The following is a 26,671-nucleotide window of genomic DNA, read 5'->3' as shown; positions in this document are numbered from 1 at the left end:
ATTCCAAATATATTTGTTTTCTTATTTTATGTGATTGATTCCATATGGGACTAACATTATGAAACGGAGGGAGTAATTTCTCTCATTTCCTTATTTAAAAATCTTTTACAATATTTAATTAATTTATCTGACATAATGGACCCACCATGAATAATATTATATTAATTTTATATTCTTTCTCCTCCAATTCTCTCTACTATTATTTTTTTTTTTTACAATTTTTTATTCTTCCACCTATCTCATTACCTTCATATTTGGTACGGTAAAAATTTCATTGTTTCCCTTATTATTATTCATTCCATTCCAAACAATGGGAATAAAGCTAGAAAGAATCTGGCCACTTTTCATTTTTCTATAAAAATAATAATTTGAGCTAGAAATTCTTGATTATAAACATACAGTTGGTTTACTTTTGTCCTCGCATTAGGACAATTTAATTGGTTTGACGGTGATACTTTTGCTATTGTTTTATTTTTTGTGGTTAAATACCTTTCATAATCTTCTCTAATATTATTTCTTTTATAAAGTCATCATAAAAAAAATATAAAACTTTTATATTATAGTCTAAAGTTCAAGACATGATTTTTTCAGAAAAAGAAAATAGATTTGATAAGGTGGTTCAGTTATACTGTTTTATGCCCATTTTCTATAAGCATAATAGCATATGCTCTGACTGCATATAAAGTAACCAGTAATTACAAAATCAGACAATCAGTGTGCTTACTTTTTTATTTTGTAGGAAAAATTGTATATTTGTTAATTAATTAATTGGCAACTACCAACAAAAATAAATGGAAAAAAAAAAAAGAATCATATTCATATAGTTATTTAATTTATGAATGTTTGGATGAGATGTGACATTAGTGGTGGTTATATACTTTGTTTTATAGGCCCTAATAGCTTGTAGGTCAATTGAAAGATTTGATGCTTCATGCTTCCTCAAAACAAATAGAAATCCTTTAATTGTGCCCCCTCCTTTTTTTTAAGGTGTAATTGCGGAATATTCAATTTGAAACGAGAACAATTTTAGTTATGATATTTATTCATTTAGAAATAAGATAAATAACAATATATGAAGGGTTTTTTTTTATTTTATTTTATTTTATTTTATTTTTTTTATAAAGGGCATATACGAAGTATTTATGTAAAATGTTTTCATAAAAATAAAAAATTATGTAAAATGTTGATAGATTTGTCTTAATTTATGCATTATATTGTTTCAAAGTCTTTTAAAAAATATATAATTAATATATAAATTCATATTTGTACATTATTAAAGATTAAAAAAAAAACGAAAATAGCTTATAGAAAGTTACTAAGTTAGAAACATGTCCTAAATGTATCCAAAGATATATGAGAGGTTTATAATATGTGTGAAGGTGGTAGGATGTACATACTATTTTTTTGGGGGGTGGAGAGTAAAGCATAGCTTATTGGCTTAGCAATTTAGCAAATGCCATAATCATAGTTTGGCGTAACTTAGCTGTAACAAAAGGCAACATTACAATGGAAGTGTGATAAAAGAAACGAATTAGATAAAAAAAGAATAGAGAAAGTATAAATTAACATTTTCCAGGTCAAAATAGAGAAGGGATAGATAAAGTTTGAAGGCGGTAGAATAACTCCACCGCCTCAACCACAATTTCAAAACAAGCATAAAAATGATCTTTCTAGTTCAATTTCTCTCAACCGAAATAGGTACACATATTTTTTCCAACTAAAATATCGTTTCAATCTTCCCTATTTATATGTTGTTTTCCCAACTAAAATTCCTTTATTTTCTCCCCTATTAATATGTTGTTATGCTACTACTCTACTAGTACACTTTCTATAAAAAATACCTAGTACTTTGACAATTCTATATATCAAGTTGGTCCACTTTGGGTCTGTTCATATTTACTTATTTTCAGTTCAGTTCTAATCAGTTCAGTTCAGCTCCAATCAGTTCAGTTCAGTTCAATTCAGCTCTAATCAGTTCAGTTCAATTCAGCTCTAATCAGTTCAGTTCAGTTCAGGTGTTAATTTTTTTGTTTTAGATGTTTTAGCATATTACAACAACGACAATAATAATAATAATAATAATAATAATAATAATATATTATTATTATTATTATTATTATTTTAAATTATATTCGTCGTTCAAAATGGTCACATGTTTTTTTATAGTTGAACTCATTGACAAAATGAGAGTACTACACAACAGTTACTAGCTTTCATTGTCGTCTTCTTCTTCATTAAGTTGCTCTAATACCTCGGCATTCCTCTGAATTGACTCCCATATCTGATCGTACATAGTATAATCTTCTGTTGGTCCCATGACTTAAAATATAATACACAAAGAGTTATTTTTAAAACACTTTAATATCAACAAGTTGTAAAAACTGACAAATTACCATCAATCCAAGTCCCAAATCCCAAATCCCAAAATCATTGTCTCTTAAAAATTAATTGTACGCACAAAAAAACCCTAGCCCTCTCTCTTCACTCTCCTAATCTCCCGCCACTCTCTCTCTCCACGTTCTCCATTGAAGCGCCTTCTCATATTTCAAGCAGACAGTTCCTGAAGTAAGTTATCTCCTTTTCTATTCATTTCAATTTCACAATCTAGGGTTTATCGTTCATCTAATTTAGTTTAATCTTATATTTAATTTAGGATTCGAATTTTTTAACTATTGGTTGTAATTACTAATGACCGATTATGTTTATCAGCCTAATTTTTTTGACAATTGAATCAAATGTTATTTTTCCCCCTTTAATTGTTAAATTTGATAACAAATTTGGTTGCTAATGTGTTGCAGAACCCTTCAATGTTTTGATTATATTATGAAATAGGCTACATTTACAACGATTTCCTGTTTTGAAGGCGATTGTCTCACAAAAAAGTACAGTGCTTTTTTACTTTTTTAAGATAGAGAAAATGGAATAATTTCCCAATTTCCCCCCTTTTTTAAGAAAAATTTGTTGATGTTGTTTATGTGATTTTGAGACTCTTAAATATTTCATATATTTGATGATTTTTAGTTTTGTTTTAGGTATTTTCTTGTTTAATCATGGATTTTGTGGATGATCCTTTTGCTGAACCTGTGGTTGCCAAAGGTAATTTAATAATAACCCCATGTTTTTTTATTTTCGAAAATTCGATACATTGTGCCATTGTTTTGTTCTTGCAATGTAATGTGGAAGTCTAGGGATTGAGCATTGGTGTATTTTGCTCTTTGGCATTGGCAGCTGTTGGTAGGTTTCAGCCCAAGGCTAAGCCACGACCCAAGAAAGGACCATCTGTCGCGGTAAAAGCAACCAAAGAGCCGCCTGTAACATCAGTTCTGCAATTGAATCAGTCTGATGATAATGTAGAAAAGAATTTAGAAGTTCCTAAAAGTTCATCTATAACAGACAATGAAAGCTCAGGATTGCCAGCTGAAGCGAAGGAAGTAGCAGGTTCTGCTGTTACCGGGTGTTCAGAAATTGCTGGTTGGCGTTTAAAACTTTCTTTGTAGCTTTACTTTAAAGCATTCTTATATTTCTATTGTTATTTGTAAGATGAATTTGACTAATGTTACTGATGGAGAACATGTCCAACTTTAGAGACACCAACAGCGAATGCACCTAGTGTTCACAATGAAAAGGAGCTATCAGATTTCCATAGTGTTTCTTCTGCCAGTGCTTCGGTTCTTAGGCCATGTAATGCACAAGCTGCTCCTGATCAGTATGAGGATCAGACATTCGAAAATCAAGAAGGCTATAAGGAATCCATTGAATGTGGTGATGGAGACTTACAGATAGATGTTGAGCAGCTGGTAAGAAAAGATTATTTCACTGTGCTTGCCATCGGTTTTTCTTTTTTCCCCTTTCTAGCAGTTTGACTTGGATCTGTTTGATGATTTGTCTAAGTATATTTTCTGTCATGCCATATAAAACAGGAAGCAGGGGATTTTTCTTGTCTCGACAGTTTAAATGTAATGACTGAGGGTGCTGCTGCTTCTGGTATTGCCAAATGGAAATTCTATATACATATATTTTTTTTATTTATTCCCCCTTGTTTTTCCTTTATGTTTAACTTTGGTGGTATTATCGAGTGGCAGGAACTAGAGCTGTTAAATTCAAGCCCAAGCCTAAGGCACAAAGTGATAGACGGAAGAAAGATTCAGCTGAGGCTGTTTCTCATCTTCCGCATTCTCAGAATCTTCCCTCTGAAAGTGAGCATATGACAAGTAGTGGATCAATTCATGCCGGAGAACCTAACACTGTGTCTGATGTTGTACATATGAGGCTTGATGGCGATTTTTCCTTAGATCCTTCTGTGTATCAACCTGACACTGTAGTCTCTGAAGATATAGATTCATTTATGCCTGAAAAATTACCACAACAGGTAGTGAGACTGTCCTGACTAACTAATATACATTGTTGATTCCTTGATGGTGATCCATATTTTAACCTGAATTTTCCATCACCACCATTTTGTTGATTTGGCTTTTAGAGTGGGGAGGACCATAGAGAACAGAATTCATATGATGCGTTAGGCTCTTCTGCCAAATCAGTAGATGGAGGGGTTTTGTCAGCATTTGAAGGAAATGAAGATGGATATGAACCCCAAGATGGAATGAATGGTGGATTAAACAACAATAACAGCTCTTACGACAAAGCACCTGATAACTCGGCCCTAAATAGAGATGAAAATAATGGAGGTGGTTATATTGGCGAAGAGACTTTGCAAAAGAAACGGCCACGAAAGTCGAAGAAAGTTGTAGCTGAAAATAATAAACCGGCTAGAAAGAGGAAGAAGGCAACCCAGGAACTTAATGAATTTGTTGAAAAACCTCCCAAGAAGTTCCCTCGTGCAACTCGACGAAAAAGATGTGGTATTTTTTCTACAGTGAATTTCTAATAAATCACACAGCATATTGATGCATGCCTTTCTTTAAGTTTTTTTTTTGATAAAATTTTTGCATGCAATTTTCCTACTTGTGTAGTGGACAAATCCTTGCTTGAAGCACCAGAGGACGAACTGGACCTTCAAAGGGTTCCAATCAGGGACTTGATCATACTTGCAGAGTATAAAGAACGCCAAGCAGTAAGTATTTGTTCTCCTCTAATGCTTTGTATGTTTATTCTGTATGTGGTATTAATTACAGGATCGCATTTTCTGTTTTGATTCTTCATTGCAGAAGAAAGAAGCAGCAGCAGCTATGCCACCACCAACCAGTGAGAGGTAACAGAATAATAAGGCTAGCTTAACTTAGACAATTGTACTTTTTTTAGCTTTTACCTTTTAGTTATAGTTTCTTAGGACTGTCTTTCATTGCAGTCTATTTTCTGATAAATATTCCTCTGCAGGAATAATAACCTGTCACCAGAGGACCTTCCTTATGATGATAATGAGACATTTGATCAAGACGGAGATAATTACGATAATCCTTCGACTCTAAGGGTTCAAAAAGATACAGGCTACTTTAACTATCAGTCATTTATGACAAAAGAAACCAGAGCAAGGTGGACAAAGCAGGACACTGAATTGTTTTACCAGGTATTTTTCTAAATAAAACCTTTAGAGTGCACTAGATATTCTTTTACTTTTTTTTATTAAATATTTTTATATGTAGTGTGAATGTTATTTATTAAATTTTGGAAGATGAGAGTTGTAGAGCTAAGGAGGACTTTATAAACAATGCAGCAGACTAATAAATTTTAATTCAGCAGCTTTTCTGTCAACTAAGCTACTAATGTCATGAGAAATTTCTTTCCTTTACCTCCCTCTAATAAGAAAAAGATGCAAAGTTGCAAACCCACACATCTATGTGATTAAATACCTGAACTCGTAAATATTTAGTATGTTTCTGGTTCTTTTATTACCTAAACTTTACTCTGTCTGTGTGCTGCAGTCTCTCAGTCAATTTGGATCTGACTTATCAATGATTCAACAACTTTTTCCTGGGCGCACTCGGCATCAAATCAAATTGAAATACAAAAAGGAAGAACGCCAAAATCCTATGAGGGTTAATGATGCTTTGACTTGTAGAACACAAGGTATCTGTCTGTGTTTATCTTGCTTGTTATGCTGATTTATTGAATTTAGTTTTAACCTGAAGTGTGGATATTTTGAAGGCTTTATATATTTTAAGATCGAAGACATATGCCATCCTTTGTGGTAGAGATTGGAAAATATGGTGCAATAAGTAGCAGTTTCACATAGTAGATCAGTTAGAAAAATGTACTGGGACAGAGTGGAGTACTTGCTTTTAGTTAGAAAAATGTACTATTGTTAATATGCTGGTGTCCCATGGAGATAAACTAGTGCTATCTGGTTATTCAGAGGCCAATGACCGCTGTGAATTCTTTCAACACATCAAGCCTACATTTAGTTTTCTTGATAAGAAGAGCTCTTAGGCTTGTTACATATGTTCTAGGAAGGAAACCTGGAATAGGGAGTTGAACAACTTGAGTCAGGAATTTATTTGGTAGCTCTTCAGCCTAAAAAAAAGAAGTTTCTATTATTATTATTACTATGTTTTTTCTTTTTTCTTTTTTCTTTTTTGGGTACAGGGTACCGCAGAGGTTTTAACATTTTTAGAACTATCAGGATTAGACCTAGCTTAGTTGTGTCATAATTCATAAAGATGCTAGTATTTGTAGGTGATGGTGTAGGAATGGGATATAATTCTACTTTTACCTCATCAATGTCTGAGCGCAAATGCTGCGTTTAGTTATTTCTTTTCTTTTTTTTTTTCCTCGGCTAAGAGATGAGTCAGGACCCAGGAGAGTGCCAGAATTTTGTTCAGATAAAGGCTCCTCTTGCTTTGTTGTTTGAGCAAGCAGTTAGAAGAGCTATATGCTCCATCAAATTGCAGCAGATTAAGCATCTTGATTTTGACTACTGGGCCGTAGTTCTGAGAACATACTGCCTATGTTAGGCATGTTCAATATTAATCCTATTTGTCTGAAAAAGGAAAGTAAAAAGCCGAAGTTATATTATAGTTTGCCTGTTGAATTATGTAGAGAAAAATTACAAAAGCCAGCTGTAGAAAAACATGACTCTTTGGGGATATGCTCTTAGCTCATTGATGATTCCAGTATATATAATGCATGTAATCCATTTTATCTGCAGATCTCTCACATTTTGAGCTCGTGATCAAAAGGCTGAAAGAACAAGCTGCACAAGATGAAAAAATTGATAATGATGATTCAGTTTGCGTAACAGGCGAGGACGAAGGGCCAGAGGAAGTTTTCAACGCTCATGTATGTACCATTTTTTTCAGTTCCATTTATTTTTTCATATTAAATTGGTATTGGTTGTCTGATTAGGTAATAAGTACTCCGTATGCATGCTTCTTACACTTGAGTTCTTACTACTTTTGGTGTTGGTGAAATCATAGGAAGATGTTTCAAATGCCAAGCAGAACGAAGAAGCTCAAGTTGTTGATCAAGAGTCTCCCAAGTTGCATTACAGTGAAGATGAGGAATTTGATTGGAGTTCATATAAAAGTGAATTATAGCATTTAAACAAATTCATATTTTCTATTCCTAACACCCTTTCTATTTTTTTTATGATGGTGACGACACCTTTATTGATAGTTTGAATGACAACCAAATGCACGGGGAAGAACTAATTCCTAGGTAGTAAATCTTGATGAGTTGTTTGGTTGACGCGACCATAAAAAGTGGAGTTTTCTAGAAAATTCTAGTTCCCACAAAATGGGGAAGTTGATAATCTAACCTCATTATGTAAGTGGAACTTTACATGAGAAATCCGGCTTCTTATGATAGTTATTCAAACAATTTTAGTTGCTTTTAGGAATGGAAACTTCAATGATAAACTTAAGTGAAGTGTAGCCTTCTATGTGCTACCGAACGACCTTTAAGACTACAATTTTGCTCTACTTAGCCTTCTATGTGCTACCAAACGACCTTGATAAAACCACTATCATTTGACAAATTCATGGATGTGTTGACTACTACTACTAGTAATTAAGAGTAACTACATACACCCTTGAGAAAAATGTACCTCGAACTTTTCAATGCAACTTATATATCATGGTCATTTGATACATTAATGATCTTTTATCTCAGTAGGTGGCGACAATGGCAATAACGAATAAACTACCGTTAGTATAACTAATTAGTAATTACTAACCCACTGTATGGTCAATTACAATTTTCTTGTATATGTAAACTCATGAAAATTAAACAAATAATTACATATTGTGACCAGCAGGTCAAATTGGGTCAAGTAAGCAACTAGTGGCATTTGGATTTAGACTAGAATTTCACTCAAAATCTTTTATATCGAGTCTTGATATGGCTGGTTGGTTAAGGATTGTTAGCTATATGTCACATGCTCATAATTTTTCCAATGTTATGGCGCAACCTTCCTCGTATATATAACTATATATGGCAATTATTGTATGGCCTTGTGCCTACACTAATACATGTGTCTGTGTAGCCGTGTAGGTCACTAATGTTTTGTGTCACGTTTCTTAAACTACGTATTTGTCCGTGTATTATGCTCTTGTTGTACATATGGAGAAGGCTCGCCCCACAAGGCCCACACACAAACTATCATCGCTCGTCCCATGACATATAGCAACGCATCCAAGGACCGAATATCCGATGCTGAAGTCCTCAACCAGCAACACTTGCAACCTCCAATTTCCACATCTTTTCTTGTGTCCATCATCTTCCCACGAAACACAACCAGCCATTTTTTCCTCCATTTTTTGACCCTTTAACAATGGCTTTTCCCCATTTTCTCTCTCCTCCTTCAACACTCACTACCACCACTCTTCAGCCAACCCACCATTAACATGCCCCAATCTCAACCACCGCATCATCCACCGTCCAATCAATTCCACCCCTCCAATCCAACGGCCTCAAATCAACCACCTCTTCCTTGCTTCTCTAAATCTGCTAATCTGCCTGACTTTCTCCTCACCGCTCTCTCTCTCTTCCTCTTCATCACCGCCCCTAAACACCATCTTCCTCCTCGCGCGCTTTCTCTCTCCTCCCCTCCTCCTTCCACCAATCGCCGCTTCCTCCGCCTTACTTCAACCATGTCGCAAAACCCTAACCCTAATTCCTCTGCTTTTCCTACCCCTCAATCGCTTTCTGATTGGCTTAAACCTCGATTACCCTCTGATTCTTTCGCTTCTTGGGGCACTAAACCCGGCACTAAAAATGTTCATAATCTATGGCTTGAGCTTGCTGATGGTGAAACTTCGCTTGTTGATAAATCTCCCCCAATTCGGAATTTGGAGGTTGTTTGTGTTAGGGTTTTAGGTAATGACAACAGGGTGTTGATTGAATCTCACCAGGAGTTATCTGATGGGTCGATTCGTAAAAGGGGTCGTCCATTATCGGAGAAATTGAAGTCTGGTGAGGATATTGAGGCGGGTGTTAAAAGGGCGATCAAGGAAGAATTGGGGTCTGTGATTTTTAGGGATAATGATGTTGGAAATGTGAATTTTGATCAGATTGTGAGGGTTTTGATGGATTCTTATGAGAGGAAGGTGGAGGAAAGGGTTTCTGTTTCGTACCCGGGTTTGCCGGCTGTTTATGTGTTGCATACTGTGGATGCATTTGTGGAGGGGTTGCCTGAGGGTGAGTTTGCTACAGAGGAGGAAACAGAGTATGAGGGTTGTGATAATGTGGTGGCTGATGAGGCGGTTTCGGTTAAAAGGCATTTCTGGAAATGGGTTCCTGTTGATTCTGTGTGATATTGGTAGCTACGGCGGAGCCTTGGATGAATGGCGTGGCATCGGAGATGATTGTCGCGGTTGGGATGTACAAAGTTGGCACCTTCACCGGAGTAAACTATCATTGCTCTTGATGAACTGGTTGGTGAGTTTTGAGAACCCTCAATTGTTGGTTGAATTCAGTTTAACTTGTTGTAGTTATTGTTGTGGTGATTGAAGATGAGTAAAATAACCTGTTTCTTTTAGTAAAATTGTTGTATAGAATGTATGACATTTGACAATTTTGTTTCCTGTGGATGTGTAAATATCAACTGTCTACATTTTGAACTACTTATAATACAAAACAAAATGAAAGGAAACAATTTTGTTTCTTGCTGTCAATCTTCTGAAATTTTGTTGTCTTCAATGATGAATTATGCTTTTCTTCTCTTATGCAATTTTGTGATCATTTATGTTTGTGAATTTTGTATTTGTTACATTATATCAAATGTCCATTCCTACATGGTTAACGAGTTCTTTGGGGAACGTATTGATGTAAATTTTGACATTACATATCACCGGAATAGATATGACGGTTATAGAATAGTTAAGCCTTGGCACTTGTGTTTTATTGTATTCTTGTTTCATTATATGTCCCGCTGTAACTGTCCTCACAGAAGGAGTTAAGGACCATATCTATATCTTCAGGGCTTAGTTTCATAGCTTATTCTGTTACTATCAGTGAAGGCGTGAAGCTTTAGTCTAATGATGCATTTTGATGTAGTTTGATTTTAACAGTTTATAGAAGTTGGTCCAATGGGAAAACTGTGAGATCTTTTCCTAATTGATGCTGAATTTTCATTCTCCATTTTTCCGTCAAAACAAACAGACCCTGAATTTTAGTGGCTATACAAAGTACTTATTAAGCTGTAAATACAACTTCTGATGGAATGATGGATTAGAGGTCAGTATCTAGCTGTGTTTCTCTTAAGTTGTTCATCCTGAAGTTTCTGAAGCTATAGTTGATATATTTGTGTTCTGTCAGTCTGTGTTTTATTTTATGGACTTGATTTCCAAGCTGATGACCCTTGTGTTTCCGTAGCATTGAGAAAGGTGAGATAATACTGATGGTTTAGTCAGTTCATGCATTTATAGTTTTAATCTTTAACTATAACAATAGTATGAATCTGGAGATTATGGACTTTGGTGGGGTTAGAGAGGTCTAGGACTCTAGGTTATACAAGCACCTAGCTTATTTCATAAAATTAGCATAAGTTCATAGTTTTAAATGTGAAGCATGTGAAGTACAGCCCAAGATTAACAACACTATAAGTCATTTATGATAGGGAATTACAAGATCTTATGGTGTATCAATATTAAGATGATTTTACACTGAAAAATAAAAGAGAATCTATTGGGTATCTTATTTTATTTACTTGAAACAATGATAGTTCAACTTAAACACTGCTTTTAATAGCATTGCTGTACCCATTATCAAATGCCTTTGACCATAGCATGACTCCTCCATATTTAGAGGAACCCTTGATTGTGGGAAGGACTTGAGATGTGAGAACATCAGCAGGAATAAAACCATTATTGGCAGCTTGGTCGGATGCTGGTATTCCGAGGAAGATTTGGTTAGCTTGAACAGAAGTCCACTGGTTCCATGAGTTCAAGAGATTATCAGTACTGCCGTCATATTGGCAATTGGCTCTGGGATTGTTATAGAACTGAACCCACACGAAGTCGAATAGCCCTGTGGCTATGGCAGTGTCCAATCTGGCATCTGGGAAGGGGCATTGAGGAGCTGCTGATAAGTAAACTGTTTTCTGGCCATTGTTATGACCTGCCAAAGCTCTAGCTAGGTCATCATAAAATCTTTTGTCACCAGTCTCGATATCAAAATCGATACCATCGAGAACTGCATCTCCTAGGGGTCGAGAGCTGGACTGACCCCCTAAAAAATTGTTCCAGAGATAATCAGCAAGCTGATTTGCATCATCGGTTGAGGATAGAGAGTAGCCTTCAGTCGCACCTCCTATAGAAAGGAGAACCTTAATGCCTGCCTGTTTGCATGCGTTGATCTCACTGCTTAGGCTGCTACAAGTTGTAGTGGGGTCACAGTGTCCTGCTAAGTTCAGCACTGGGGTTGCCCCGTTGCCAAAGCTACTTAGGAAAGCTAAGATTACAGTACCGTAGTTTCCGGAGTTACAAGTGTCCACAAGACTTCCCTCGTTGCCATTTTGACCCCAGTATATGGCTATTTGGGATCCCTGAGAGGACTTAAATGAAGCCAAAATCACGAGAGAGATTAAAAGTGAAACTGATGCAATTCTGGCTGCCATGTTTGTTTTTTAGGTTGTATATGCAGACAGTGCTTATGTTGTGTGAATTTGCATTTTGATAATTAGCAATATATATAGATGTTTGAGTGATTGAGGTCAAGCTGGAATACTGGAAACAAAGCGTATAGGAAGGGATTGTACAGCTCATCATAGAGTTGTATTGTAGTTTAAGAGGAATATGTCAAAAAGAGTATGCTTGAAAAGTCTAGTCAACGAGGTTCTATCTATACTAATCAAAACGTAAGGTTATGGATGATATATGTGTTCTGTTTGAAATTGGCTTCTCCATTTTTCTTTTTATTACGAGTAGTATTTTGGTGTAATGGTTTTCTTAAAATTTGGGTTTGATTTATAATTTTAAAGAATATAGTACTTAGGGCCTGTTTTGATACGATTATTTTCAGTTCAGTTCAATTTAGCTCTTATATGTTAAGTTTAGTTCAGCTCTGATAAGTTCAGTTCAGTTCAGTTCAACTCTAATAAGTTTAGTTCAGTTAGCTCAGCTCAGTTCAATCAATAAGAAAAGGCCCTTCATTTTTTACATAGTATAGACAAGAGTAGATTGATGGATTGGGGTTGGGCCGGACATCACTGTCTGAATTAATGATTACTCTCATATTAACACAATAAGGTCAATAGCAACAAGGCTTCCCAAAAAAAAAAAAAAAGTGTCAATAGCAACAGGGCTAATGGTACTTTAAAATAACATGCATCTTCTTTGGAAGTAAAGTGGCAATACTTGTCAATTTAAATTTTTAGTACATTCCATCGCCACTCTTTATTACTGGCTATCAAATAAGTTGGTAAAGAAATTATTTGTATGGAGTATTATTAAATAAGACATTCATTTTTGTTGGTTTTAGGCGTTGTATTTTCAGTGTTCTCAAATAATTACACACAAGGTTTCCAAAAAAAAAAAAAAGGTGACCATATCAAATCGAATAACTAATACTAAAATAAAATCAGTGCAAGTTGTAAATCAGTAGATTGACCGTTTAAAGGCAAATTAGATAGTTCAACCTACCAAATTGGACTCCTGGAGGGTATTAGGGACCATGGTAAAAATTTCGGCAATTTTTATTTTCGGACGAAAAAAAGTTAAAATATTCCAAAATTGAAATCTTATATCCACGCTTTTTAAAAATTTTGGAGGTTTCGGGGCACGATGTCGAAAATTCTTAAGATTTTAGGGAATACATCTCGGGGTCATATAATGACGTTTGGAACCATATATGATCATTATATGTTGTCATAAATGTTCGTGGTAGGCTTGATTTAATGAAATCGGTGTAAGTTATAAACCGGTAAATAGGTCGTTTAAACGCAAATTGGATGGTTGCACCCACCCAATTGGACTCCCGAAGGGTATTGAGGACTATGTAAACATTTCGACAATTATTTTTTCCGGGCGATAAAAGTCTAAAAATTCCAAAAATAAAGGCTAATATCCATGCTTTTTTAGAAATTTTGAAGGTTTCGGGGCCCAGTATCGAAAAACCTTGAGATTCTAGGGAATACATATCTGGGCCATATAATGTCGTTTGGAACTATATATGATCATTATTTGTTCTCATAAATGTTAGTGGTAAGTTTGAGTTAATGAAATCGGTGCAAGTTGTAAACCGGTAAATTGGCCGTTTAAAGGCAAATTGGATGGTTCCACCCACTCAATTGGACTACCGGAGAATATTAACTACCATGGTAAACATTTTGGCAATTTTTATTTTCGGGCGAAAAAAAGTCAAAAATTTCCAAAATTGAAGACTAATATCCACTTTTTTGAGAAATTTTGGAGATTTCGGGGCCCGATGTCGAAAAGTCTTGAAAATTTAGGGGATACATCTCGGGGTCATATAATGCCGTTTGCAACCATATATGATTATTATTTGTTGTCATAAATGTTTGTTGTAGGCTTAAGTTAATGAAATCGGTGCAAGTTATAAACCGGTTAATTGGCCGTTTAAAGGCAAATTGGATGGTTCCACTCACCCAATTGGACTTCCGGAGGATATTAGGGATCATGGTAAACATTTTGGCAATTTATGTTTCTGGGCGAAAAAAATTCGAAAAATTCCAAAATTGAAGGCTTAATATCCACTTTTTTGAGAAATTTTGGAGATTTCAAGGTCCGGTGTCCAAAAGCCTCGAAAAATTAAGGGATACATCTCGGGGTCATATAATTCCGTTTGGAATCATAAATAATCATTATATATAGTCATAAATGTTTGTTGTAGACTTGAGTTAATGAAATCGGCGCAAGTTGTAAACCGGTAAATTGGCCGTTTAAAGGCAAATTGGATGGTTCCACCCACCCAATTGGACTCCCAGAGGGTATAAGTGACCATGATAAACATTTCGGCAATTTTTATTTCCGGGCGAAAAATAGTAAAAAAAATTCCAAAATTGAAGGCTAATATCCACAATTTTTGAGAAATTTTGGAGTTTTCGAGGCCCGGTGTCGAAAAGTATTGAAATTCTAGGGGATATATCTTGGGGTCATATAATGCCGTTTGGAACCATATTTTATCATTATTTATCGTCATAAATGTTCGTGGTAGGCTTGAGTTAATGAAATCGGTGCAAGTTGTAAACCGGTAAACTGATCGTTTAAAGACAAATTGGATGGTTCCACCCACCCATTTGGACTTCCGGTGGGTATTAGGGACCATGGTAAAAATTTCGGCAATTTTTATTTTCGGACAAAAAATAGTAAAAAAATTTCAAAATTAAAGGCTAATATCCACACTTTTTGAGAAATTTTTGAGATTTAGGGGCCCTGTGTCGAAAAGTCTTGAAATTTTAGGGGATATATATCTCGTAGTCATAAAATGCCGTTTAGAACCATATATGATCATTATTTGTTGTCATTAATGTTCGTGGTAGGCTTGAATTAATGAAATCGGTGCAAGTTGTAAACCGGTAAATTGGTCGTTTAAAGACAAATTGGATGGTTCCACCTTCCCAATTGGACTTCCGGAGGGTATTAGTGACCATGGTAAATATTTTGGCAATTTTTATATCCAGGCGAAAATAAGTCAAAAAATTCCAAACTTGAAGGCTAATATCCACGATTTTTGAGAAATTTCGAATGTTTCGGGTCCTGGTGTCGAAAAACATTGAGATTTTAGGGGATATAATTCGGGGTCATATAATGCCATTTGGAACCATATATGATCATTATATGTTGTCATAAATGTTCATGGTAGGCTTGAGTTAATGAAATCGGTGCAAGTTGTAAACTGGTAAATTGGTCGTTTGAAGGCAAATTGGATGGTTCCATCCAGCCAATTGGACTCCTGTAGGATATTAGGGGTCATGGTAAACATTTCGGCAATTTTTATTTTCGGGTGAAAAAAATTCAAAAAATTCCAAAATTATAGACTAATATACACGCTTTTTGATAAATTTTGGAGGTTTTGGCCGAAGAATAAGTAGTTGCATTTATCTACAGAGAATTGCTAAGGAATATTGTTTCCTGGGTTTGATTCGTGACCTTCACTGTGACTGCTGAAGGTTACAACATACAACACTGCTGTTAAGTTTGGGAACTGGTTACGGCCTCAGCTACATTGTTGAGAGGGACACGCCATACCTCAAAACCTTGAAGTCGTTGAAGAAAAGATTTTACCATAGTCAGTTGATGTGATAATGCATGGAAAAAAGAGAGGAATATCATGTTTGATTATTGCCATAATCTAGGCGCCCTTAAACATCTTGTTCTTGCATAAATCCTTTGCACCAAAATAGGTTATTGCTTTTAGAGTGAAGCAAGTATCATTCTTATACTGTAGGCCACATTGGAATTAAATGATTAAGGTCTCATTTATATGAAACCTTTGAGGTTGGTTATCCTAGATTTGTAGCTTAGCGTTGTCTAAGGATGATTAGATATGGTTTAAAAAGGGACTGATTGTCTCTGCAAAGTAGTAAAAAACAACTCAAATAGAACAACAAAATACGCCATATATGAGTATTACAAGTTTCTGTGTTGTATAAAAACTAAGATGATTACATGAGGTATATTATAATCTTGTTTATTTTTTATATTATCTAGAACATGGGAACAATAGTGGTTCAACTTAAACACTGCCTTTAATAGCATTGCTGTAGTCTTTGTCATACGCCTTAGACCATAACATGACTCCTCCATAGTTATTGGAACCCTTGATAGCGGGTAGGACTTGAGATGTAAGAACATCTGAAGGAATGAAGCCGCTGCCGGCAGCATCAGTGGATGCTGGTAGTCCGAGGAAGACCTGCTTTGCTTGAACTGATGTCCATTGCTTCCACGCATTCACGAGGTTATCAATGTTGTTATTATATTGACAAGGGGGATTGTTGTAGAACTGAACCCATACGTAGTCGAATAGGCCTGTGTTTATGGCAGTGCTTAAGCTGGCATCTGGGAAGGGACATTGAGGAGCTGCAGATAAGTAAACTTTTTTCTGGTCATTGCTATGACCTGATAAAGCTCTAGCTAGATCATCCCAGTGACTGCTGTCACCAGATTCGATATCGAAATCAATACCATCCAGAACCGCATCCCCTAAGGGTCTAGAGTCAGATTGCCCCCCTAGATAAGTGTTCCAGAGGTAATCGGCGACCTGGTTTGCATCATCGGTTGAGGACAGTGAATAGCTTCCAGCCCCACCACCTATGGAAAGGAGCACCTTGATGTTTGCCTGTTGGCATGCTTTGATGTCGTTGCTTAGACTGTTACAATTTGTAGCAGGGTCACAATGCCCGGCTAGGTTAAGGACCGGGGTTTGTCCATTCCCAAAGGTAGCTAGGAAAGCTAGGATTACAGTACCATAGTTTCCGGAGCTACATGTGTCAGCGAGACTTCCTTCGTCGCCATTTTGGCCCCAATATATGGCTATTTGGGCGCCATGGGAGGACTTGAATGAAGCAAAGATTAAGAGAGAAATTAGGAACAAAACTGATGTTACTCTGGCTGCCATGTCTGTTTTAGATATATGCAGGCAGTGTTTAGGTTGTGAGTTTAGCATTCGATACGTAGCGATTTATATAGATGTTGGAGTCAATGAAGTCAATGCAAAGAAAATTCTGGGGTTTGAAGTTCATGTCTGAAAGGAAGCAAGTTGGAGGAAATTGTCTTAAGACTTAAGAGTATGCTTGGAAAGTCTGAGTCAAGCTATAAATTCTGTATCAACTGTATGGTATTGGTCTATTTGCCTAACTAATTGGACTAGATGCAAAATGTCTTAAATTGACAAGGAAATTGTTAGTAAGAGCACTATTTTTGAAATGTACTTCTTACCCTGTTAGTTGCCTAATTAATTGCAGGACAATTAGCCTGGTTTTTACTAACACAACTTCTGTGTTAATATTGTGTTTTTCAATTTCTGAACATGAACGGTGTTATAAAAAAAGTAATGTACTGCTCTGTCCTTGAAATATAAACCATTTTGATTTACTGCAAAAATTTCCGATCACAGAAAAATGCAATTTTGTTCACTTGTATATATGCATAGCTCTGTTATACTTTCTGCTATTCATTTTTGTTCACTTGCATATGCTTTTTCTACGGTATTTAGTTCCAGCTGCCAATAATGTGACTATTAGTACTTGGATAGATTCACACTTTCTCCAAATTATGGGGCAAGAAAAAACTCAAGAAATTTTCAGAAGTGGGGTTGGGAGGGAGGCATCTTCTCGGAAATATACTTGTAAATTGGCAACATTTTTCCTTATTTTGAGGCCCCGCAAATAGTATTTGTAAATGTATCCTTATATTTATCTAAACTTATACAGTGCATCTTGTCAAAAAAAAAAAACTTATACAGTGCATGATTTTAATATTATTAAAACTTATTTTATTTGTTTAATTTTTTTTTCTTTTGAACCTATCTTGTTTTTCCAATGAATACTTTGCCTATCATATTTTAGGTTTATTTTGCCGTATAGTTTAATTTGATGTTTGGCATATTTGCACCTTACGGTGTCAATTATTTAACATAGCACCTCCACTAAGGGCTTGTTCTCGTACGTTGAAATTTAGTTCAGTTCAGTTCAGCTCCTAATTTCCTTCTCTTATAAAATATTCATTTCAGTTCAGTTTAGTTCAGTTCAGCTCAGTTCAGTTTAGTTTAACTCAATTCAGTTCAGTTCAGTTCAGTCAATGAGAATAGGCCCTTAGTATAATTGTCGCAAACTAGTTTACATTGGTTTCAATCCTTAAGTTGGAACAGAACATATATGTAGTTGCATATACTAGCAGGGAATAGCTTAGGAACATTTACTAAATGCATCACAGTTTCTAATCAAACTCTTTAGTACATGACTGTTCTATAATCTTTTTTCATCAGCCTTACCTATATTTTCAAGATCTTGTACAACCAACCCTTATTATTCAGAATCTATTAAGGAACATTCTTCCCTGACCTTTTATGATTTTTACCATCACTAACTGCTCAATATGGCTGCTAAAGGTGACAACACTGATGTTGAGCTCAGGAGTCAGGACGTGTCGTAACGGCCTTAGCTTCAGTGTGGAGAGGGACGTGCCATTGCTCAAAGATAAAACTTGAAGGAAAAAGACTGCTTTAACCCAAGTTAGTGTATGGGGAAAGGAGGATAAGGACATTTTGTTACATTATTGCTAAGTTTTAGGCACTCTTAACATCTTATTTTTGCTCAAACCCTTCCTACCACAATAGGTGATTGCTTTAAGAGTAAAAAGCAAGCTTTACTACTATCTTTAGGCCATAATGGAGGTAATGATGTGCAAAGTAGTATGTAGTAGTTTTTATCATGGTGTCTTGCTATTGTGCGATAATAATTGGAGCTACAAAAATATTTGGCTTGAGGATTCATAGTTTCACTATCTTTTAGGTTTATTAATCAGATATTTTGTAACTTGTTGCTATGTTTTAGGATGTTAAATTAAGATACAGTATAGGCTGGTCTTAAAAAATGTGTGATTTTGTTGTTCTAAACCACCATAACTAGTAACTGCATACACAAATTCAACTTACTACCAAAAATATGAAATTGAATTGGTTTGATCAATCCTTAAGATCAACTATGAGTTACTATGATAAGAAAGGGTTTTTATTTCAAGGATATTAAGTGAATTTATTACTTTTATCTTGATACAATTACATTGTGCTATCCTAGGTTGATCTTGATACAATTGGTTTTTTTTTTTTTCTTTTCTTGGAATTTGAGACCATCACAATACCCTTGAGATAAGATATGATGGAGTCTTTTTCAGTTTTTCTACCACACAAATGATTGGGTATAAAAGACAAAAGAAAGAAAAGTAGACAATTGCGCATCAGATTTTGGTTAGTTGTTTTTTTGCCAATTGCTCATTGCTCTAAGGGGGTGGCAAATGCATTATAACTCCTATAATTTAGCTAATATTAAATGTCTACACATGAATATGCTATATATTGATGGGTCTAGTAAGGTAAAAAGATTAGCCTTATTAATCCTTGCTCTTCTTTTCATGCCCATCCATTTTTACTCTAAATATAAAAGTTATAGTTTAATTTGGAAACGTTCTACTCGAATTATCCTTTCATTATTGTATAATATTATATTCATAATCTCAAACTTTAATTGGTTGAAATGAAGAGTTAGAGTTACATAGGCGAAGATTTAACATAGCTACCTACCCCGAGCTTAACTTGACCCAAGTGCCGATTTCACCCTGATTTATCTCTAGAGACACAGGGGCCCAGTAGCTAGTTGCTCTGCATGAGAGACTGAGACTCTGATAGGGTGAGTACACTAGGTGCTGTGCTTACAAAGATTCCTTAGTAGCAAAGATTTCACTATTTCTTGGTCTTTTGTGTTTGCACTTTTCTTCTCTTTGGAATCTCATTTTGTGACCTGTTTTTATCCCTTCTTTTCTCTTTGCTTGAATTTAATCAATCAAAATCATATCAGGAGACAGTATCTTCTCACCCTTCGATTGATTTATCCTCTTTTATAACCTTCGTTTTCTATTAGTTGCTACATATCGAGAAGACAAACATATTAAAGAATAAGAGAGTAATACATATAGAATTTATAAACAAAAGAAACATAACTATTAATGTGAAACTTTTAAAACCGAAAATTATAGCAATTACTAGAAAACGGAAGAAGTATAATATTATTCGATAAGTAAAGTAAAGGTAAAGAAGATAACATTAAGTAATCTACTAATCCTAAATTCCTACAATCTATATATAATCTTTCTGTTCATTTTGCTAATTCTATCTATATCAGTCATGATCATATTTCACTATACAAAAATAAAGAAAAGGAATAAGAATAAAAACAAACTAAGAAGATACTTTGATTTTATACTTGAATCTCATAACTAAGATTCTTAGCTAATGGTGTAATATACTGAAACTGCTCTATAATTCTATATGTCAGTAGAACATTGAGTCCCCTGCTTAGAACTCAAAAAACCTGTAGGATTAAGCGGTGTAAGAGGTAAAATAGTCACACAATTAACATTTATACGATAACTTCCTGAAACCCAACTCGCAACCTTCCATCGAATCCTTCCATCAAACTTGAACACTAGTATCATCTTCCCTAAAGCATGATCACGGCCTACTTCATAGCCAAGTGAAGGGGACACGGGGAGGCCGTTACCAACGAGTGAAGCCGATATCAAGTTACTATCTTGTTGCCCTTGGTAATAAGGAGGGATTGGTGTATGTAGAGTTATTTGTTGCCCTTTGTAAGAAGCATAAGCTTGTAGCTCGTCGTAGTAAATTCCAACTCTTTGGTTAGGGTTTCGAGCTTCTAAGGTGATCTCGATGGAGGAGTTTAGGATGTGAGGGGATGAGAAGTTAAGCTGGTAGACGTCGATTTCTTGGATGATGAACTGAGGTTTTGCAGGGTGGAGGATGAACCAAATGAGAAGGATTAATGAGAGGATGGAGAATACTAGTGTAGAGAGGATTTTGAAGAGTTTTTTGTTAAGGAAGTTGAAGTTGAAACCTTTTTTTGCGCAATGTTTTGGTGATTTTATGTCGATTTGAGACATTTGTGATAATAATAATAATAATAATAATAATAATAATAATAATAATAATAATAATAAGGTGAAGTGTTGAAAGATGAAGAAGGTTGAGAGAAAGTGGGAGTAAGAGGTTTTTTGCATGAGGAGTGATTATGGGGGGTTATATAAAGGAGGGGGTAGCAAAAATACACAAAGAAAAAGGTGCAATAATAATGTTGTTTTATGATCTTTTGATTGTCATTGCTTGTGATGGTAGTTTTACATTTTGAAATATAGATTTGTTGTCAATAATGATATATTGTTCTAGCTAAAATCAATAATGATTATGAATGAATCGATTAAATGAAAATTTCTTTTTATGACTTTTTTGTAAGCTTTTAAATTAATCTTCACTCCGTCATTTAATAATATAAATAAAGGGTATATTTTTGTAAGAAAGCTAACACTTATTTTATCGAACATCTTTATAAAAAGACATATGTGGCTATTGTTCTTTTACTCTTATTTAGTTGATTAAACAAGTAATTAACTGCAATTGATTTCAAAGGTTTAGGACAAAGTGATTTTTATCAAACTCATCAATCATGTAATTTTGAATGAGGCGTGTTACCCCTAAATATGTGTGGACCAAACCAAATATTAGAAAAATTAAACAGGTCTAAGTTAGCTCTCTGCCTTTTGGGAAAAGAGTTAATCATTTTATTTTCATGGTAATGTATTTTAGTTGCAAAAGCAATTTCCAAACATAAGAAAAAGGGAAGTCAAATCACTTTTAGCTTATGTGTTTGTTACGCGACAATTCAATCATTTTACCAACAGTGCCTCAATCAGAAATTCAGAATTTTGATAATCGTAATTAATTATATTTATTTATGGGGTAAAAAACTTGAAAAAGAGAAATAATATGCTGTTTTATTTCTTGAATGTTTATAAAGTGTCACCATAATGTGTAGTGCTCTTTTTGAAGTTTTGTGCAAACAGAAAGTCAAAAGCAACTCCATACATTTGATCAGCTAGTAAACACCAAGCTTGCACACATCAACAGCTCATTAGACAATGTTGAAACTCTTTGTTTGTGTTTATAGTTGTAACCAATATATAGTTGAAAACTTGGATTGTGTTTAGGGACAATGATTGGAAACGACTAATTAAGTAATTATGGAGTATCATGCACTTCGCACTCTTGACTCGCGAGGTGGCATGACACAGTCACTACGTGAGTAATATGGGTGTAATAATGTGTACACATTTATGTGCGACATTCTCAATGCTCTTGAGTGCATAATTTAAGTACAACTGACAAATTATAAAAGAATATATTATATATAAACGACATATCATGTGTCCTTAGCTTGTACTCGAATTATATTAAACATTTTTATTATTGTATGGTCTTGAATTTTCTATTCCTTGGAAATTTGTCAAAAAACTTTAGTTCTTGTATAGCTTTTGATACAATAACGGATTCAAATCTTGGAAGAAAACTTGTATTCTCGACCTATGTTTTCGGAAATGAGATCTTACATAAAGAGAGTCAAATAAAAATAGCCTTTTTTGGTTGCTAGATAAAGGTTAAATAATCATGAATTGAATATACAATAGATGCACTTACATATTAGAGAAATAACTCTATTGTTTTATTGATATATGTATATTATGTACCTTTCCACTTTGCGTGCCTGGTATCTAATTTATAAAAAGGTTGGCACACTTTTTAAAAAGTAACTTTTATTATTGCTTTATTTGAAGTGCAAATGAATTGAAAAAGACATAAAACAATCAATGAAATTAGTAGCCCCTCGATTTGTAATTGTACACCCCACCTGATTTTGCATAACATTATTGTATGAATTGAGCTTATTATTAGATACCAATTAATGCAAATTCTACTAGAGCGACTCAGATCAATTGAATCAAATGGAGATTAAGTTCTTCTTAAGTCGAATTGATGTCATACTTAGTTTGAGGGAGTTACACTAAATATAATACTCCCTCCGCATTCAATTATTTGCAACATTTGCCATAATTGGGTGCTACCTATTATCTGTAACAAATTTTTTTATTTCTATTTTTAGTAAAATTTATAGTGTAAAAAGACATCCTTACTCTTACTTTTTTGTTTTAAATTTGTTTAACTCATCTTAATTATACACAAAGGGAACCACCTTTTCTCTCCTTTTTCCCACTCAAATGTACCCACATGCAAAATTAAGTCACATGCACCACTTTCTCTCTCCTATTTCCCTCTTTTTTTCCAACTTAATTAAACACCCTAACTTGTCATTAAACTTTCCTAAAAGTTTTACTTAGGAGTCCGTAAAAGTTGTCTTTGTTGCAGATAATTGAAACCGGAGGGAGTATAAAATTTGTAGCTTTCCTGTACATAATGTACTAGAATGAGTCAATGAATCATGGCATACTCAATTACTCAAACTAATATAGCATCACCACTGCCACCGCGTTCTTCCTAGCAAGTGCTAATGGTGCTACCATTATAAGGCTCAATCTCGAAACGTCGAGACTAGCTTATATCTCATTCACTTTTGGTGTGGTCCTTTGAGAATTGTATTTTGGATGATCGCTCAGGCAATTAGATGACGTTATGGTTAAACAAGGGGCACTACTTAATAATAATAATAATAATAATAATAATAATAATAATAATAATACCTCTGTTACATATTATGTGCAACGATTAGACATTTTTCCTTTCTACTTTATGTTAAATCGTTGCAAATAATATGTAACGTAGGTAGTAATAATAATAATAATAATAATAATAATAATAATAAAGGTCTTTGTAATCTGAAGTAAGTTAGGGCAAAAAAATAATTTTTTTTTTTTTTTTTGGACACAGACTTCTCACGTGTCTTGATTCTAGAAGAATCTCATAGCTAAGAGAGTCTAGAGTAAGGTATTTGTCTTCGTCAGCAGTGCTAAGTCTGACATCATGTATGCTATTGGGCCTTTGGACAGCCTCTATGTTGTCGTTTGTTTGGGTCAATTAAGTTCATTCTATTCCTCATTTCTTGTTGGAGCCTAACATGAGTCATTGCCTCATTGGCAATTGGCATGACTCAATTGTCTGTTCGTTGACTAGGGTGCAAGCCTTGTGCGAAAATGGTGCTTGGGTGCACATAGTAAGAAAAGTGGATGTTAGATTTTAGAATTAATGGTTTGTTTTCATTGACTGAACTCAACTGAATTTATTAGAGCTGAAATGAACTGAAATGAATATTTTATAAGAGAAGGAAATTAAGAGCTGAAGTGAACTGAATTGAAAATAAACGTATGAGAACAAGCCATAACACTTTCGTCTATTGACAAAAAGGCCGAGGAACGGAGATCAATGGGGTGTTTGTGCACACATAGTACATAGGCACAAGTGGGATCGATAACAAGAAAGTTATGTTTGATACAATTCAGCGAGTTTGGGGGTTATAAGATTAGCATCAATACAATAACTATGTTGGTGCAACTACTCAAAACTAGTATTATAACAAGACTAACAAGTAACAATGAGTAAGAAGCTTATATTTTCATTAACCATGACCCTCTAAAAAAGCTTTATTTTAGAATTACAATATTATTTCAATAAACCCCTAAAAATTCAACATAGTATACACATAGACACATAGTGCCCGTGCATATTGTAAAAACAAAGAAAAAAAGATAGAGAACTTTTTAAATACTCAAATTCATTATTATTTAGTTTAGGACTTGTAAAAAGGGGGGGTTAACCGGTTAAGTCATAAGCTCTAAATATAAATATTTTGGATTTATTTATGTTTGAAAAGAGAACTAATTACAAAAAGGTAGAAAGACATAGAAAATTATGTATGTGGTGGCATATATACTGTTTCGGGTGAGAACAATGGGGCCTTGCCGAAGGCCCGCTGAAGTGGTGAAGACTGGATTCGGTCCAAGTGATGTTGGGCCGAAGGTTTCCTGCACAGCAAACACACGTAAACTAGCCTCGGGGGTGTTGCCGAGGAAGGCCCCTCCGATGCTAAAGTCAGTACAATGTGTAGAGAGAGAAAGCTATGCAAGAGAATTAATTGCTTGAGGCTTTGTGTGTCTCAATGTACAAAGATCATATTGATGGCTTTTATACCTTTGCGTATATGGAGAATGTGGGCCGTGGCCCAATTGACATGTCTCGTGGACTGATCTTGACTTTAGCACAATTGGAGAGTTGAACCTTGACCTTGGGCTTTTAATTGGATCATTTAATGACTAGGCCCAATTGGACTAAATTGGACCCAAACATATACTTTTTGGAACTCTGTAGTACAGTCAACCATTTTTATTAATTTAATTGAGCTCTCTTAATCTCTTATATTTGTGAATTTTGTCCCATGTATGATAGATGTATAAATACTTTTACGTCAAGCAATATTTTTATATATGAACTTTTTATTGGGTATGGCGTTAAGCAAATAGTTAGTACAACCTTTGAAGCAATTTTTTTTTTAAGGTTGTTACGATGCACCACAATTGTTGTATACTGTATTTAAGTAATCCAATAATAATACCCACCAACTATGAACATTGGTGTATTAAAATAAGGGTGGTCTGTGCTAATGACATAAGACTAAGCATATATGCGCGCGCACACACACAAAAAAAAAAAAAAAAAAAAAAAAAAAAAAAAAAAAAAAAAAAAACAAACTTAAGCATATTTTACCAAAACCACATTCCTTTGCGCCTAGTAAATGGAAATTCCTTTACTTCTTATTTATCTATCTTCTAAATTATCTAGTCTGTACAGATCATATTGACCAATGAGGGGGTTTTGGTTCAATAGAGCATTTCTTCTTATCTATCAAAAAAAATTTATATCCTAAACTCGTAGAAAAATACGTTTTTTTTTAAAAAAAAAATAAAAAATCCATCTTATAATGTAGACTTAACAAAAACTGATATATTCCACATATTTATATTGTTTTATTATACAGACACTAAAAATTAAAATTATCCGGAGAGTCACTTTCATATAATCAAACAAACATTAAATATTTCCCTCAAAAAAAAAAAAAAACATTAAATATCACATGCCAATAGTACCTTTTTTTTTTTGTTAGAAATAGCACACCTCAGAACCTTAAAATCTACATAATTAGCTGTGCAAGCTCAAAAAAAATAAAAAAATAAAAAAAGTGTCACGAGAAAAATCCCTTGCAAGGTTGTAAAATGTAATTGATGTTTGTGAAAACGAAATCTTGTGGTCACTACTCAGTGCTCACTAGCATCATTCAAAGCATTACTATTTGATAACCTTCCATTTTTTTTGTTAAAGTTATATTGGACCAGCATGCTCTGGCTTGTAGGTTTGTGAACGAGACTTTGTGATTAATTCATAAAGTTCTTTTAAAATGTTTTCATTGAAGTATATAATTGGAAGTTGTTTTCCCATCAACCCTTCTTTGCGTCTCAATCTTTATTATCACTTCTTCCATGTATATATAGTTCATGTTCATTGTTCGACTCATAGTAAGATCATCAACTTCTACATTACTAGCAAGGGCAGAATCATAACAAAAAAAAAAAAAAAAAAAAAAACGATCTTGTACATTACTCAAATTATGTACTAGCACGAAGATTGTAGTATAAGGTGATAGGTTCATCCTAGCATGTTGATGGGAGGGGAGAAGAGAGTGAGAGACGGG

At 34.5% G+C, this 26,671-nt stretch overlaps 3 protein-coding genes and 2 pseudogenes across 4 annotated transcripts; 2 read left to right on the top strand and 3 right to left on the bottom strand.

The window, feature by feature from the left end:
• Nucleotides 1-2,428: 2,428 nt before the first annotated feature.
• LOC145630204 (uncharacterized) lies at nucleotides 2,429-7,619 on the top strand. 2 transcript variants are annotated; one of them, XM_081682454.1, is made up of 14 exons: nucleotides 2,429-2,565; nucleotides 2,799-2,882; nucleotides 3,033-3,096; nucleotides 3,229-3,471; nucleotides 3,586-3,797; nucleotides 3,921-3,984; nucleotides 4,083-4,369; nucleotides 4,478-4,859; nucleotides 4,971-5,071; nucleotides 5,166-5,209; nucleotides 5,335-5,524; nucleotides 5,880-6,024; nucleotides 7,103-7,233; nucleotides 7,371-7,619. In XM_081682454.1, exons 3-14 carry the CDS (start codon nucleotides 3,051-3,053, stop codon nucleotides 7,488-7,490), a joined length of 1,965 nt encoding a protein of 654 aa, XP_081538580.1. In that variant the 5' UTR covers nucleotides 2,429-2,565; nucleotides 2,799-2,882; nucleotides 3,033-3,050; the 3' UTR covers nucleotides 7,491-7,619. The 2 variants fall into 2 exon arrangements, with proteins under 2 accessions (XP_081538580.1, XP_081538579.1); XM_081682453.1 differs by lacking the exon at nucleotides 2,799-2,882.
• Nucleotides 7,620-8,604: 985 nt separating this feature from the next.
• On the top strand, nucleotides 8,605-10,067 carry LOC145631673 (uncharacterized). The gene has a single exon (XM_081683817.1). The coding sequence runs from the start codon at nucleotides 8,799-8,801 to the stop codon at nucleotides 9,705-9,707; it is 909 nt and encodes a 302-aa protein (XP_081539943.1). The 5' UTR covers nucleotides 8,605-8,798; the 3' UTR covers nucleotides 9,708-10,067.
• A 903-nt stretch (nucleotides 10,068-10,970) lies between these two features.
• LOC145631674 (acidic endochitinase SE2 pseudogene) lies at nucleotides 10,971-12,052 on the bottom strand (annotated as a pseudogene).
• Nucleotides 12,053-15,934: 3,882 nt separating this feature from the next.
• LOC145630203 (acidic endochitinase SE2 pseudogene) lies at nucleotides 15,935-17,104 on the bottom strand (annotated as a pseudogene).
• A 2,264-nt stretch (nucleotides 17,105-19,368) lies between these two features.
• Nucleotides 19,369-21,114, bottom strand: LOC145630202 (NDR1/HIN1-like protein 26). The gene has a single exon (XM_081682451.1). It carries the CDS (start codon nucleotides 21,024-21,026, stop codon nucleotides 20,394-20,396), a length of 633 nt encoding a protein of 210 aa, XP_081538577.1. The 5' UTR covers nucleotides 21,027-21,114; the 3' UTR covers nucleotides 19,369-20,393.
• Between the last annotated feature and the right edge of the window lie 5,557 nt (nucleotides 21,115-26,671).

Source organism: Chenopodium album, chromosome 5 (genome assembly GCF_948465745.1).
Source record: "Chenopodium album chromosome 5, dcCheAlbu1.1, whole genome shotgun sequence".
Classification (NCBI taxonomy): Eukaryota; Viridiplantae; Streptophyta; class Magnoliopsida; order Caryophyllales; family Amaranthaceae; genus Chenopodium; species Chenopodium album.
Note: the sequence above shows the minus strand (reverse complement) of the source record. Positions and strands in the feature narration are given on the sequence as shown.